Genomic DNA, 16543 nt, shown 5'->3' on the forward strand with positions numbered 1-16543 from the left:
GCTTTAACAGGGCTCATGAAGCAGTTGGAGGAACTTGGAACTCATAAGGATTCATGAGTTCAGTCTCCCATGTCTCCCAAAATCTGAGGCTAGGTTTAGGTCTTTAGCATACTAGTGATAGTGTACATCTGTAACTTCTATAACACTAAATAAGAACAAACCACTGTTTTTTCTTAGATTTTTCCAGTAATGTATATTTTCTTCTTTTATACAGGTCTAGAATTTGCATACTCAGCTGCTCCCAAATCTATGCAGAGTGCTATTATGGGGCTGTTTTTTTTCTTTTCGGGGATTGGATCATTTGTTGGCTCTGGATTGTTGGCACTGGTGTCTATTAAAGAAATTGGCTGGATGAGTAATCACACAGATTTTGGTAAGTTATTTTCAGCATATTCATAGCCTATGAAGTAAACCGCTTCCTTCAGAAACAGTTAAACATCAAGCATATAGAACTGTTGAATCTTAGCACAGTGTTATTTTGAAAATCTAAATTTGTCTACTGTTATGTTTGACTAATTTCATCTTGCATATATAAGTATGAAGTAATGTGACTGTGCAAAATGATACATTGTCCTCATGAAAGCATGGAAAATGGGCATGTAGCATTTTGCCTAAGTGCTTGTCAATTACCTCCTCAGCTGTTACTGCATTTTATCACTAGAGATTACTTGAAAATCTTTCTATTTGAGTAAAAATGAAAAGACGAGAAAATTATGAGTGGAAGAAGAATGTGTTTGGTACTGAAATTACTTTCTGGTGGTATGGGGTGTAAAATGTACACACGTCTCGTGGTGATTATTCATTTTCCTAGTTTCAAGAGGCTTTATGGCAATTACCATGAGTTTATTTTTCATTTCTGTCTGCTTACTATTTATACTCTTGTAAAGTCCAATGTAACTTCTTTGTATTGCCAGTTGAAGTTAAAAATAATTATTGGCACCAGTAGGTGGCACCTTGGGAATTTCAGAAAATCGTGCCATCATCTGTGGTTTAATTCCAAAAAAAAAAAAAGAGCATGAAAAGTTCTCAGACTGGTAGGCGTACTGTGTATACATGGCTTAAAAGAGCAGCCTGAACTTGCTTCAAAATTGGTGTGAGAGAATTTGCTGTTTAAGCTTGATTTGGTTGCTACCAAAAAGAAACAGTGCCACAAGCAGTTATCTTTGTTTTATAAGTTGTTCTTTACTCATCATCTTGTAATTTTTTAGCCTTATCTTTATGCAAGTGTCCTCGCCAAATGGAAGGTTAATCACATTGAGACTTTTTTGTCCTCCACTCAATTTAAAACTGGAAGAGTACCTTTTCTTGCAGTTCTATGTAGAGGCTGATGAGGGCTCAATAGGAGGATAATTATTTGATAAAATTTAATGTGATTTTTAATGGTGCTTTCTTAAGGTTGCTTCAGAAAACCTTCAGAAAAATGCGAGAGAAGGCAGTGGCTAATGTTCTCGCCATAAAATATTTGTGCCAAATATCTTCCAGTTCTAGGCAACTCTAGATATGTTACCTTTCATGACTCACTGGTCATCGGTTTTAAATAAGCCACTCGGCTCAGTGGATTGCTGATTGGACAGCTGTCAGAGTTGGATATTTCTACCTTTCTTGTCCAAAGGGTTGCTATAAAATCATGCTTTCTCAGCATCTCAGGGTTGAAGCACTCATTGGTGGCTTTGATATGTAGCATCTTCTATCAATACTGTTTTTACTGTTTATATCAGGGTAGTAACCAGAGCTGCCTCTTCTACTGTTAAGAGAACTGTTTCATTTGGTATAATGCTATTCAAAGTTGTTATTAAATTCATATCTAAAATTTACTTAGGCCTTCAAGGGCAGGAATTGTAAGGAGGAGCCTTTATTGAACGACAAACTATGGAGTTTTTTTGGTTTTTTTAATTAGATGCTGCATAATAACTATAAGAATGTGTACCAAGTTTATGCTATTTAAGCCAACTCGTGATATCATTTGAGGTAACTGACTGCCTCCAAAATGTACTGATGAAGTTTACTCTCTGCTGGTACTTCAGTGTTGATTGCTACCTTCAAAATCACTGTTATTTCTCTGACAAAAACTTGAGATTTCATGGATTTAATATCCCATCTCATAAAGGATAATTACTACTTTTTAAACACATCTGCTTTTGAAATGGAGATTCACGTGTAAATTGTATTTTAAATGTCAAGGAAAGACTCGGTTTAATTTTATTGCGTTTTACTATAAATTCATTTAATTGAATCATAAGTTTCAGTAATTAAAGTAATTTAATCAGAGCATTTATAGGCATGCTGTATGAACAGCCTGTTAGGATGGATCTACACTTCAGTATTTTCCCTCTCTAACCTTTTTGATAATCAGAATGGTCCAATTGGCTGTGGCTCATGTGTCATGTTGGAAATGAGCCAGAATATATTGTTCTTGGAAGTACAGCAGTAGTTAGTGCACATTTCTTAATACAGGAATAACGTTTTAGCAATGAGCTTTCTTAATTTAACATTAATTAGTGTGCTACAAATCACTAATCTGTAACAACCTTGAGGGAGTGTCAAAGGTGAATTGAACCAAGAAGAAACTACATATGGTTTCATGAATACTTAATTTTGTTCCAAAAGAAGACTGAGAGAAAATCTCAGTAATTGCTTTCTTTATATCTGCAGAGTTGCCAAACTTTTTTCCTTAATACCATTTATTTTTTGATTCTTTTTATTTTTTGCTTTGGCCTGGCAGAGAAGGGAAGTGTGCATCTCCATATGCCCAGAGACCATTTGGCATTAAGCAGGTCTGAGAAGCCTCTTAGAAAGGGTTGTGTAGTGTGTGTGTGTATATATATATATATATATATATGGTAGTATAGCATAAAATTCATACTTTTACCTGTTTCAGTTAAGCTGTAAAACAGAAAGGACTTTTTTTCCTAAATTAAAGCTTTTTCACTGTATTCTCCAGGCTCCTGAAAAGCATTATCTGTTTAAAAGGGTAAAGGCTCTTTAGTTAACTAGTCTGTATCAGTGTAGCACAACAGTACTGGCAAAGCAGGTGTATTGATAATGTATTGATATGGGATGTTGGAGGAATGTGTTTGATACCAGATTCTTTAAGCCAGGTGTTGCAAGGACAACTTGCACATCAGAATGGCATTTTGCAGAACATGGTGTGTAGGGTTTCTGCAAATCCTGTTTCATTGTTTGCCGAGGAACTTAGCTGGGGTTGCTCATAGGCTTCATTTTAAGAAATAGTAGGTAATAGACACAGAAAGCAAAACTTACAAGCTTCTGAATACAGGAACATTTTGGTGACTCAATTTTTGTCCAGATGAAAGGAAGCCTATTAGGTAGCTGACACCTAGCATTGCTTCCTAGCCAGCATTCTTGAATTCTGCATTTCATCCTGGGCTGTTTCTGAACAGTTTACAATCGAAGGCTTTCTTTTTTCAAGTCCATTTCGTGGCCACAGCAAAAGGATGTGGTGGTTTTGTTTTTGCTTTGAAATGAGCTGTCACCTGAAAAATGGATGTGATCTGTATTGCTTTCATGTATGTAAGTAATCCTTGAAATTTGTAGCAGTTTTATCTGAAGTCAGAAAAGCATTGCAGTTTTGCAGTATAAGCCCTAAAATGAAGGAATGAGAAAGGAAGACTATTAAACTTGTAAAATTCTGACTCTCTGAAGCAGACACACTGCCGTGTGCATACAGTCTTTGTACAGAGTTCTTCCAGAGGTAGGAGGAGCTTCCTGCATTGTTTTTTTTCGAAGGGAAATCATGTAGTGAGTATATCTGCTTCCTCAGGGGCATTACTTAGTTTTAGACATTGAAGCACAAAAGAAAGCAGTCTTCAGACTGTGTGTATCTTCTTTCAAAGTTCCATCTTTTGTTCTGGATAATTAAAAATGAAAGCATGCTGTCAGATGTAAATGTGATTAGGTGTGGTCTTGCCCATATTCTGCGGAGAAGTCTTCACTACTTGGGCTTGAAGGGGATTGATGTTTTCACTTGTATATTCTTTATTAATGTTTATTTCTTCTGCCCAATTTTTTCTAGGTAACATTAATGGCTGCCAATTAAATTATTATTTTTTCTTGCTGGCTGCCATCCAGGGAGCAACCCTTTTGCTTTTCCTTATTGTTTCTGTGAAATATGATCATCAAAAGTCAAAGACAAATGAACTAGCTGCCAATGGGAGGATCTGACATCTGTTACGGAGCAGACTTTATTACAGCAGCACACAATGAGGTGACAGCGCACCCCGAGTCTGTGAGATCTTGTTTTCTCTAGAGAGACTCTTACTATACTTGCATGTTACAAAAGTTCTCACCTCTGCCCCCTCTCATGTAACGTAGGTAAGTGCCTTATGTTGGCGGGGCTCGTTTCTTGCACTATGTCCTGGCAAAGGACAAACATAAATCTTGGAAGTGTATTAACTCTAGGCATTCAAGTTGCTCTTTATTAATCATGAGATGTTTACTAAACTCTTGAAAGCTGGGACATTTAGGCTTGGAAACTGAGTATAACGAGTCACATGTGACATGGTATAGCCCTGACTGAAAAACTTTACTTAGTGAAAGACGGTGGATATACAGAAAACTCAACTCCCTCAAGCTTACATTGAGAACACATAGGAAAGAAAACATTTCACAGGAACCTTAAGTAGTGGTTACAAGAACAAATTATAAGTCCCGGGAGTCTTGTTTTGGGGAGAAAAAGGGACAAGTTAAATTGCAGATCAGCTGTGATGAAAAAAATGTAGTTTTATAATTGAAATGTAGTTTTATAATTGACTTTTCACTGGAAGTAAACTCAAACCCTGAAGTCCCAACTTGCAGGTGAGAATCCAGTACTGAAGACTGAATTATATGTCACAGTAGCTTGCCATATGGCTGCTGTAAGTTTTGGTGCACAGTAAAGAATTGTTGGCAGTGAAATGGTTTTACTTCAGAATTGTTTTTGAGTCTGCATAAGATGTATTAGAATGAAATGGAAGCATACATCTTTTGACAAAGCGTTGCTCAGTCTAATGCTGTTACTTCCCTAAGGACTGTTTTAAATATTTGCAGAAAGAACTGAGACTGAATTCTCAGAAGATGAATACGCAATAACAATTTAGAAGCCTTTCAATCCAGTTCCTTCAGGCCTGTGTTGTAGTTCTAGCTAACATGCTACTGGTTTTGTATCTTTCAGCAACACATTCCTATAGCAGAGCAAATGGTTTTACATTCAGCCTCTTGAATTTTAATGATTTTAACAACTGATTGTGTGCAGACTGGTATGAAAGATGATACTTTGCAAGGAATTATGCGGAAAGAAAATGAAAACTCAACTTTTATTAATGTGTTGAATTTTTTATAGTTTCTTTTGTCTGCATTTGTGTTGTTAAAATGTCCTTTTTTACATGGACATCTTTTTAATGAGTTTACAAAATAAAATGAAATTCCTTGCTGTGACTTTTGACCCTTTGTTTCTAGGTGAATAAAATTGTACTACAATTCATTTGGTTTCTAGTCTTTATTTCGTAAATGTACACTGAAATCCTATTAAATTTCTAAATATACATTGTCATCCTCTTAGTTTTGTCAGGTAATAACAGTACACATACTGTGCTGTCTTTGCTAAGGAAAATCAGGAGATCATAGAATTGTTTAATATGGTTAAAAACTGACATAACTAAAGAAAATAAGCAACATCTCATATGAGGAAAAGCTAGTTTTGTTTTGAAAATTCTATGTGCTGTGTCTGCAATATCCCATTTACAACTTGCTAAAAGGGTCTAATAATAAAATATCGTATAAGGAACAGATAGGGTCAAATATATTCCTTCTTGGTTATATGCTGTTTTGGTGATGTAGGTCTGATTTGGGGCTGCAGCTGTAATATTTAGTGTTTACATATGCTTTGGAAGTTAATGAAATAATCATAGGAAAGACCTGGGCTATGCCTGCCAAGTATTATCCAACTAGATTTATAAAGACTTTGCTTTTAGAACTGTTCCTTCTTCTAGGGGACTCTTTTCCCATAAGTAAACTTAATTTAACTGTTTTTCCCCAGGCTCTAAAGTTTTACAACAGTATTCATAAACTTGTCATCTCATACAGTTCTGCTGATTATAGTTAAAACTGAGTTTAATGAAGAATGGAGAGTAATCTGCAGAGTACTAAAGAAACTAGATGTCTAACACTAATTGTAACAACATATACAGGCAAGCTTTGGAGAAACTTTTATGTTTTACAAATTATTTAAAGAAGAATATAATGAATAAATACTAAGTTAGCCCACTCAATATTTAGGCAAATCTCTCTTACCCTGTCACAAACATACAGTAAGTGTCTGCAAGTTTCTGAAGGGCTGTGTTGGTACTTACACTCTGGAGATGAGACTGAACATGCACTCACTTTTACAATTTAATTTTTGTTTGGAATGACTTGGCTGAGCTCCGGGCACAAGTAATTATGACCATTTATGAAGATTAACCTGGAAGTTTTCATCAAAGGAAAAAAGGCTTTTTGTGACTCAAAGGCTTAGCTGATTCTTCCTCCCAGTCTTATCTTTTTAGTTTTTCCACTCCACTCACAGAAATAAGGCTAATCAATTAACTTTGTGACTGAGCAGTGCACCTCAGTAATGAAATACCTTGAAGAGGTACAGCTTGAATTTAGTTATGTTCACTTCTTAGACTGTTCCAGTACAGTAGAAAGATCTGACAGGAATCACCAGAATGGACATTTCTAAGCTTCTGACTTACCAGATGCCTGAAATTCAAGGCACAACATTGAAAAGTAAGTACCTGTTAAACATAATAGTAGGTATCTGCATAATGTTTGTTATTTTTATTCACAAAGGATTAGGTAAAGATGAAGTGTGTACCTTGTAATACCAATACAAGCTGTAATCTAATCACGTATGAAGAATAGGTGCCTGAGCCCCTATGTTTCATTCAGGGTGAATGCATTGCTCCTATAACATGTAGACCTTTCGAGAATACAGCAAGACCTGTCTTGTGCCTTTTGTGTTGACAGTCTATACTGAATATCCCTCCTCAGAAAAGGGGAGTCTTTTTTTTTTTTTCCCATTTCTTCTGCTTATATAAACCTCTAGAGTGAGGTAATTCCAGAAACTGAGGCATCTATCAATATTTCCCTTAAAAGTCTGTAGTCAGTTCTGTCAGGTGTTGAGGGTTTTTTTGGATTGTTTGTTTTGTTTTAACAAAAGTTGCTTAAGGCTGACATGTCAGGCAAGGTTTCAGCTTAATAATAAAACTGTATTAAAAGAGGTAAGTTCTTAACATTTTTTTGTTTGAAATTGCTTTTTGAAAAATGTTGTACTAGTGATTCTGTTTATATGCAGGGCAAGTTATGATATGGCAGACAAGCCCTCAGGGGGAAACATTACAATGCTTTTCATTTCAGTAGTCAATAGTTTGAGGTGCAAATTCATCTCTGAGGAAGCAGAGAATTTGGTTGGCTGATGTTGGAGTACTGCACATACCTGACAGTATGGTACCTGCTGGCCCCAGAGCAATGCTGTAACTGCAGGGAAAGAATATAGAAGAGAACTACAGTCAGAAGCTATTAAAGGCTAAGTATGTAAATAGGCACTGTGCTCCAGGTAGCACTAAGTTCTGAATAGTAATAACACTGCTTTCAGTAAAAGACTGCCTACTGACAGTTAATATAAGCTGGCTGTTGGCTGTTTTTTCACATCGTGAGTACGCTATGGTTTAACAGTCCTTCCCATCTTAGAATTAATTTTTCCATTACAGTATTCACAGCACAGATTTTGTTCTCTAAGTAAGTGGAAAGAATAGTTGTCAAAACCTGGTTACATAGTAATTGGATCTACTTACAGTGGTTTTGAAATGAGCCTTGCTACGTGACTAGTAATCTTTATCCTGCAGTCTGTTGGACTTAAAAGATCATAATGAAGGATGAAAAACACTATACTTTAACAAGCATGGAATGGGGAATTAATTACAATCCATCCCACTACTTTCATTCCGCCAGTAGCTACACTAATGCTTGAAAAAGGAGGTAAAACAAGTGAATGTATTGAGGAATGATCTGAACAGTAAGAAATAGGAAGTAGTTAGTTCATACCCTAAAGGATGAAAGCTTACTTTTCTTTCTCTCTTTTTTTTTAAATGCAATACTCCCTTAGATCTATTTTTGGTCCAGTTCTTAACTTTTACCCACATCGCTGGAGGTGTTCGAGATCAGGTTGGATGAAATCCTGGGCAACCTGATAGTGGGTGACATCCCTGCCCAGTACAGGGGTTGGGGTGGAACTAGAGGGTCTTTGAGGTCCCTTACAACCCAGGCCTTTCTATTATATGCTATTTTTATTATTGTTCTTAAATATGCTTCCTTTATCAGGAATAAATTCAAAATATGTACATAACATGAATGGATATTCTTTACGGGAAGCAACATCTGTCTTCAACTAAGCTGCGAATGCATTTTGTGTAGGCAGTCCTGAGGCAGCTGGATACTGATTAGAAGAACTACAGCACAATCTGATATGGCTGATCTGTGGCTGACTGTGCTGCTTCAGAGGTACATGTCATTGGTGTCCTACCAGCAGTCTTAGACCTAGCCTACACAAACTCCAGGCACACTGAGACTGCAGTGCAGACATATTGCAATACTGTATTCCTTCTTTGGTGCATAGCTACAGTACAGTGCTTTCCTGATACAACTTCTCTTTCCTCTCACTAGGAAGTGTTAGTAATCAGATTTAGTAATATAACAGTCCATAAATCACTTTTGACAGGGAATAGAACACTTTAATGAACAAGGGAAAACAAAGTAAATATTGCTTAGGCTTTTGAAAATGGAACTTCAAACAGATACCATGGATTCTGAAAGCTGTAAAATGTACTTGACTATCTGCACATTTAATGCTGTACATCACAATCTCCTCCTATCTGTCCTATCACCTTTTCAAGAGTATTTTTTTTTCTTGGGTCTAACTCTCAGGAGACCCTAAGGTCCTGAATTGTTCTGCCTGCTGTAGCTGTAGACACTGGTTAATACCATGTATCAACACGAAAGACTATAGCATATATAAGAAACTATTAAACACTTGATCATAATGACAAGTGGCTTTACTGTCAAGCAAGATGCTATAAACTACTAGTCTGTAAACTAAACATCTGAAGAGCAGAATTCTGCTCAAGGGTATGTTGCAGAAGCTCAAGAGAGAGGATGCTAAGGGCTAGCATTATATAGCCCCAATTTTTAGGCACATTGCTATTGCACATGTTGCAACAATTAAAATGTGGGGATAGGTTCCCATTAATTCATGTCAGTTTAGAACTTCAGGAAGTTGTGCTTTAACTGGATCACTTTGTCAAAGTTGCCTGATAAATTAATAGCCTGCACAGGAAAATCTGGATTAACTGCCAAGAGTGGTTTGTGAAATAACAGGGAACACACTGGCAGATTTTGAGGAGTATTTTCATCCTGCTTGTAGTTAGGAGAAGGCAACTCCAGTAATAGATGATAGTTTGGGCTTGAGACTAGAGTTCCTGGAATAAGATGGGGAGTGTGCCCTTCCCATTCTCTTCCATGTAATTAAAGAAATGTAAAAGTGATCCTCTGTGAGGGCTCTGTTTGTAGATGGATCAAGACCTGAAAGATAGGAACTTACCACTCGAGTTCACTGCAGACAAATGCATGTAAGTTCTGCATTGGCTTGTGCAAATATGCCTTGAGATATGGCTGGAGGCATAAAAGCCTGAAGAAGACATTTCAGAAGGTTGAATTCAACCCGACTGACTAGCCTGGATGAAAGAAACTGTTGTCTTTTTTTTAGTTCATCCGTTCTGTGTAAAATAGGAACTGCTAAATGCTGCAAGCCAGCAATTTAGGAGGTGATAGATTTCATCTTCATTCTTCTAGAAATGAATTCAAAACAACTCATATGTCTGTTCAAAGGCCTGAAGGACTAAGGTGAGGCAGATGATTACTCTCAAATAGCAGACATTTTACCTCAAAGGCATAAGTTAGAAACATGAAACAGGTGTTCCTCTGCTCGTAAATACAGCACAAGCATTGTAAGAGGTAAATTACTTAAAACGGCAGAAAAAAAAATCAGAAGTGATCTCTGCTATAACGCAAGCTTTTACAGTCTCATATGTCGGTACAAGGTGAGCAGTTTTAAAATTAATGAATTATTACTGCTTTTTCTATTTTCTTCACTATGTTGTTGCATGAAAGGCCCATGGAGATACTTCCACAGACCTTTCAGAGCTGCAGTGCAGAAGATGCACAAATCACTGGCCATGCCTTGGTTTAGTTTGGCACTGATCAAGTTCAGCAAACAGCACAGCAGCTGTCTTACAGTCACAATGAAGTACAACCCTATTGTCACGTTACATGATCAGTTATCTTGGTCATCCCTTACCACTGTAGATTACAAAACCTCTAGTTATGGTAATTATTACTGTACAGCATGGGCTACACAGATTATAAAAGGATTAAGCGTTATTCAAAAATCAAGCCTTAAGATTTGTAAGGAGTAACACTAATCACGAGCCCTTGCTCTATACTTCTATTCTGTCCCATCCCGCAAAGGTGAATCTAGTATGAGAAGTTATTTAATAGCTTGGTTGGATATGATGGTGCAGGACTTCTCCGCTATGATTTGGCAGTAAATCTGAGCACAGTGTTCAAATCCTAAAAATCAATGCTTAGAGAGCTACTCTAAATCAGAAGGAGGTAGAGTAAGTAGTCATAAAGGACTAAATAGGAGCTTGGGCTGGAGCTCGTCTATGATGGCAGACATCTAGGAGCATTTCTGAAATCATTTTAACAGGAAAAGCGTTCATAGAATGGAAGAAGAGTTTAGAGACATCTTTGAGTTACCCCTGATGACTTAATGGGCACCATAGGGGCCCCTACTAACTGCGTGAATTTTTAATCACCCACTTATGAAGCAACATGACTGAACACCACATTTTAATAGTACTGTAAGCATCACGTTCATACTTACTGTATCAAATCACATGTAGGGCAGGCCGAGAGCCCTCCTCCAGCTACTGACAGGAGCTGAACAGACAAGTAACACCTTAAGTGCTGCAGTTCAACCCCATCTCTGTACCTGAAGTGTCAGTGTAGCCAGTCAGCACAGACAAGTGGCTACACCACAAAATAAGAAAAACTATGAGTTTTAAGGTATCTTTCCAGCACAAAGAAGCCAAACAGATATTAAAAGTCTAGAGAAGCACTTAAATACTATTTCAATAGGCCTGAATCCTGGTAGTTTAACCTTTATGATTTCTTCCACCTTTACTGTCTCATGGTAACATACACTTGAATTGTGTAGCAGCCAAACACAGTTTATAGCTACCATCTTAGCCCAGTAACAGTGGATGATGTTACTGATGCTGTTACAGGTTTTAAAAAGTTTAATAATTTCAAAAAAAAATTATATCGTCCATGTCCATGGTCCTCATCATTTCTAAATTCCAGCTCATCAAGTTTGATGAGCTCTAATACTATGAAATTGTTCTACATGATACAAAACTGTCCAAATTCAAGTACTTATAAAAGCATGAAGTGCTACAATAATTTAAAATAGCTGTGTGCTTTACAAAGCACTCTCATATTGCTGGAACACTTCAAATACTTTTATAAGGATGTCAAACTGGAATGTGGTCAAATAACCTTTTGGTATAAAAGTGGAAGATGTCAAAAACACACTTCACATAGCGCGAACAGCACTTGGAGTGTCTTCAAAAATAATAATTTCAGCTTGTCAGCTTGCAGCTTTCTGAAGCTAAAGTCTGTATGTTGGTGCGGTTAAAGCAAATTTGTCTCTTGCTGATGTGATCCAGAGTTCAGGGTCTGACCCTGCCAAGAGGTGTTTGCTTAATTTTTTATTTTTACAGTAGGGGTACTTGTGATCCCAAAGCCCAGCATGTTTTGTGTCTTCCTAGAGGCTTCTATCTTAACCAGGTCTTTCAACAAGCCCTAGAAAGTTGACATCAGTGGAGGTTCATGTTCACAGCCAGCATTATGTGTCCAAGACAGTGAACCCACCTGGGCTGGGAAGAAGAGAGCATTCTCAAGCAGCAGGCGATGGCATCTTTTCCCCTTGTAATGGAAGAAGGAAGGACACAAGCTGCAGATTCTGCATTGTCCCAGTTCTTCTGAATTTCCATACCCAAGACAGCAGTTTGCTGTCAGTGGAAGTTTGTCTAATCTCAGCTATCAACAAGACACGCAGCCTTATCTGTATATACATACATGTGCACCTGCATATGCACCCATAGGAAAAGTTCCAAGAAACTTCACACGATCTTTCAGCAGTTAATGTACCTAAGCCAGCAGCCTGATTTTGTTGGAAAAGATGGATAGTTCAGGGTTCAAATTCATATTGTTTAGTTCTGCACATACAAGTAGGACTTGAGAGAAGCTGCCTCTAATTAAAGTTGTGCTACTGTATCACTCAGTCGTACAGATTATTCATTGGGAAAATAAGCCACGATAACATCCTCCTTCAATTTCCTCTTTAATTTTTGTTACAATAGATGCATTTTCTTCTGCCTTCTGAAGAAGAGACTAATGCATCTCTGAAGTTAATAAAATGGCATGGGGTCATTTTTATTAAAAGAAAGTTAAACATCTGCTGTGTCCTTTGCAGTGTATTAAACAATACTTTATTATTCTCACTTTCCTGACCTGCTTCATGTCCCTGGCCAGCAGAGAACCCTATTGTCTGCTTTTCATAAGCATGTAGCAATTTAAAAAGTACCTGAGAAATAAAATTTGGAGATGTAAAACAGCTGCAGATACAAGCAGTCAAGGATAGGTGGTATTACTGGTGGCTGGCTGTCCTGGCATATGCCCATTCAGCTCATGAGCCCTCCCTGTCCACCATTCTGTAAGAGGGAAGGGGGAAATCACTTTAACGGGCATTGTGCCTTCCAAAGGAGGGAGTCCTTACAGGGAACGGCAGCCCCAGCTGTGTCTTTTTTTGAACTTAGGAAAAGTGTTAGCAGAAATATGGCCATTTTATTTTCTTCTTAGCTTTGTTGAAGTTACAGCAAGTTTTAATAATGCTTCCTATCTACTGTGGGGAAGCACACAGAGAGAAAGAAGGCGTATGAAAATTTTTTTAGTCATTTTTCATCCCGTTCCATTGGAGGCTGGGAGCTTAGGGACAAGCATGAAAGAAAAACACTTCACTTCATATTAACATTCCCTTACACCCACTTCAGAGCCCTGTATGTGCCAGAAGAAAATAAATAAATAAATAGATTTAAAAAAAAATGGAGCATCTGTGGGGAGAAAACACAAAAGCAACGTGAGCGCAGTCAAAGCTGTGCTCAAGTACAGTTTGCAGAGAGGAGGAAAAGACTGGCTGAGGCATTTGCCCAGCTCTAGATATTTTAAGGGAGACATTTACCCCTAATTGTCAGGATTTAAAATAGATTTGTTTTTAGTGAACATAGTAAAATTACTATCAACTGCAAGACTGACAGTTGCAATTAAATCATCGTTGTTGGTACGAGATAAAAATTAGAATAGACAGCAAGTTCAAATTGTGTTAGAAAATGCCAGTTCATCCCCCTACTGCTTGTTCTCAAAGTGAGCTGAATTCAGGCCATGTATGAACTGAGGTAACATAACACCTGTACAGGCCAACACCTCATGATTTGGCAAATCTGTCCCAAACTCCAGTTCTCGTTTCCGTGGTGGCCCCATGAGCCTTCACCAGGGCCTGAGAGAGGTTTCATTTACTGCCACCGGTTTCTGCTTGCATTTCACCCTAGTGTCATGACCAGACCGCAGGCTGCTGCTTCAGAGCAGGTACTGCACTGCTCTGACTTCCACCTCAAGGGGTGAGCAGAGCAGGATTAGAGCCGGCCTCCCCAGCCCAGTCCCTGCTCCCAGCTGGGAGTGTGCTGGCCCAGAGCAGCCGGGCTTGGCTTCCATTCCTCTTCCACAATGGGTGAGCGGAGCTCAGGCGATGCAGGAAACCCAGCCTGGGCTGCGTGCAGAAGCCAAGAATCCTCTCCCCTCCTGCTTCCCACTGCTATGGTCTCAATTCACTCACACAAGTCTCACAGCCTCTGAGCAGTTCACCCCTCGCCGTGACAAGACCAAGCAAACACTACTGCCACTGCTCCGCTGCTGCAGCCTTGAAGGGAGATACCGCAGCCACAGCCCACAGCGCAGCCTCACAGCGAGCCCCAGCAGCACCCATTTCCTCACCTACTACCACAAGGACTTTGCTCAGTTCACTTTCTGCTCCCTTCTGCTGTTACTCTTGCTGTCACCATGGAAATAGTACTGTAACCATGGAAATGAGGGGCTTTGGGTTATTAACGTGGATTGGGGAAGTCACTCCGCAGCCCAGCAGTAGACTTACCTGGCAAGGTACGGGACCGCAGGCTGTGCCTTTGGTGGGGTCACCACCGGGCCTCAGGGGACAGGGAGGGATGGGGGGCCTCAATCCTACAGCTGACATTGCTTTTTCGCAGTCAGATAACAAGCCTGTGGCCATTACCCGTGCCTCAGCTCCCTCCATTTCTCTAATGAGTGTAGTGACTCTAATTTATATGACGGGGGCATTTTAAGGCTCTTCAAATCATTAACGTGTTAATGCACCTTGAGATTCTTTGTTTTAAGGGATTAAACTAAAAATTAGAAAAGAATTAACATCTTGTCAGATTCCAGGCTTCATCATGTAAACTCTAATCACAGGCTTAGATGATTGCACTTCTTCTCCAAGTGTGGCAAAATAAGAAGAGACACAAATAATTAGCATAGCTACATGTGAAATTCCTTCAGCAATTACAATTGGTTTTGTATACCCCTGTTGGAAACCAGAGCCTGGCCATATACCACGGAGCATCACTGGCCACCAAAACCACTTCTCTGCTCTCTTCTCATGCAAAAGATGAGGAGAGATCTCTGCACTCTCCGGTGCACAGCTGTCACCTGTGTACTACTCCCCACACAATGCACTCAGCACCATCAGTTGTGCATCAGATGCATCTCAGCCCCAAGAATTTCAGCACTCACCTGCAGAGAGCCACAACCGCATACCCAGGACAAGAGTATTGTGCAGTGTAGTAGGAGAAACACAGATAAGGCCATGTTGTGACAACACGTGACTTTTTAGGATTTCCACACCAACCAGCCAAGCCCAGAGCACACATGCTCTGAAAAATTTTGTGTCAGAGGATCCAGTCTAAAACCCTTCACATAGCGCTTGCATCAAAGGTCCTTGGCCACACTGGAGTGGGGTGGGAGGAACCTTCCCAGCTATGAACAAACGTAACTCTGAACTGGTTTTATTTTCTCCTGATGCTCAGTATGCCTTCCCCCTCGTGAACTGCGTATTTATGTTACCTGTCTCATGCCACTCCAGTGCACACAGTATGATGATCTGCATTTGTGTCATCCTTCCCGCTCAACCCCCAGGCCTGCTGCAACGAATGCACTGTGACAAGGCAGTCTTCGGGAGAGCCTGTCACTGCCATCCGAGCACATTTAGCCCTTACCCTCCTGCACATCACCTGCCTTCTGAGCGAGCATGGGTCCAGCCCCGAGTGCTAACTGAGGGGTGAGATGATCCCACCCCCTGCTGGTGGCAGTGATGGTGGTGTCTGCTGGGTTTTGTGGGGAAATGTCTGTATTTTGGATACTTCAGGCCTTCTAGAAAAGCCAGCTACAGGATGGCTTCTGGTTGTTTGCTTGTGGCAGGATTCTTTGGACTTCAAGCCTGCATGCTATGAACCCTCTCATTTAAGTGCTCAGAGAGAAGCAGCCCACTGTAAGTGATCAACTGCCTCGAGAAAATAAATGCAACTTCTTCAGCGCCCTCCTGAACTGCTCCCAAGAGGTTCAGTCCTTCCCTCCTTGCCCTCATTCAGCAATGTGCTGTGGATACAGTTTTGCCTTAATGGTTGTACTTAAATCACAGGCTCACACCGATGGTGCTGTCCTACCTACACTTCCGATTGCTATTCTGGTCCCAGGGCCAAAACACCGCCCTCTGAACGACTGCACCACTCAACAAGCAAAGGCAGCTTCTGCTCCCAGGAGGATTCCTTCTAGATTTCATGAAATTCTAGAGTGAAGTCCCTGCTATCAGTGTACAAGGAAGCATTTGAAGGAAGTGCTTTTTCCCCTCTCGACCCCTGAAAATTGTTTCCATCTAAACCCTTCACTAGCATCACAGTGAAATTTTCCAGCGGGGGAATCAAACTTTGTTTTCCCCTGGGGCAGCTCAGGTGATAACTGCTTAGCCACTAGCAAATTTTATTATACCAAGAGGTATTCTGCTTTTGTTTTCCATCAAATTGATTTTCCAGTTCTACTCTGTATCAGTCAATGCATTTGCTTCTCTATTCCTTGCTTGTCAGCTGTGCTATGCTGGGCTTCATGTGCAGGTGTGAGAACCGTGAAGCAAAGCTGAGTGCTGCTGTCACCAGAAGGGACACAGACACTGCAAAAACTCATGGAACCAAGACATGAAAACGCATGTATTAAAATATTAAAAATCAGCTGGGCTTTGAGTGTGTTTCAGAGTTTGTGGTCATCCAGA

At 39.6% G+C, this 16543-nt stretch overlaps 1 protein-coding gene and 1 long non-coding RNA gene across 4 annotated transcripts in view; one reads left to right on the forward strand and one right to left on the reverse strand.

Annotated features, from left to right (window-relative positions):
- Nucleotides 1-5479, forward strand: part of SLC15A4 (solute carrier family 15 member 4) — a 26112-nt gene extending 20633 nt beyond the window's left edge. Inside the window, exons 7-9 of one of the 2 annotated variants that reach the window (XR_005825062.1) lie at nt 215-373; nt 4034-4332; nt 5171-5479. Coding sequence is in view for 1 of the 2 variants with exons in the window: in XM_040576907.1 (XP_040432841.1) it covers nt 215-373; nt 4034-4182 (308 nt within the window). In the remaining variant the exon portion in view is untranslated. Of the gene's footprint in view, nt 1-214; nt 374-4033 lie in introns of both variants that reach the window. The other variant, XM_040576907.1, reaches the window with a different exon arrangement.
- The window catches only part of LOC121079521, a 25491-nt gene extending 11198 nt beyond the window's left edge, over nt 1-14293 (reverse strand). The window contains exons 1-3 of one of the 2 annotated variants that reach the window (XR_005825064.1): nt 14203-14291; nt 12740-12866; nt 7472-7512 (exon numbers count right to left, since the gene is read on the reverse strand). This is a non-coding gene — a long non-coding RNA (uncharacterized LOC121079521). Of the gene's footprint in view, nt 1-7471; nt 7513-12739; nt 12867-14202 lie in introns of both variants that reach the window. The other variant, XR_005825063.1, reaches the window with a different exon arrangement.
- Between the last annotated feature and the right edge of the window lie 2250 nt (nt 14294-16543).

Source organism: Cygnus olor, chromosome 17 (assembly GCF_009769625.2).
Source record: "Cygnus olor isolate bCygOlo1 chromosome 17, bCygOlo1.pri.v2, whole genome shotgun sequence".
NCBI classification, from domain to species: domain Eukaryota; kingdom Metazoa; phylum Chordata; class Aves; order Anseriformes; family Anatidae; genus Cygnus; species Cygnus olor.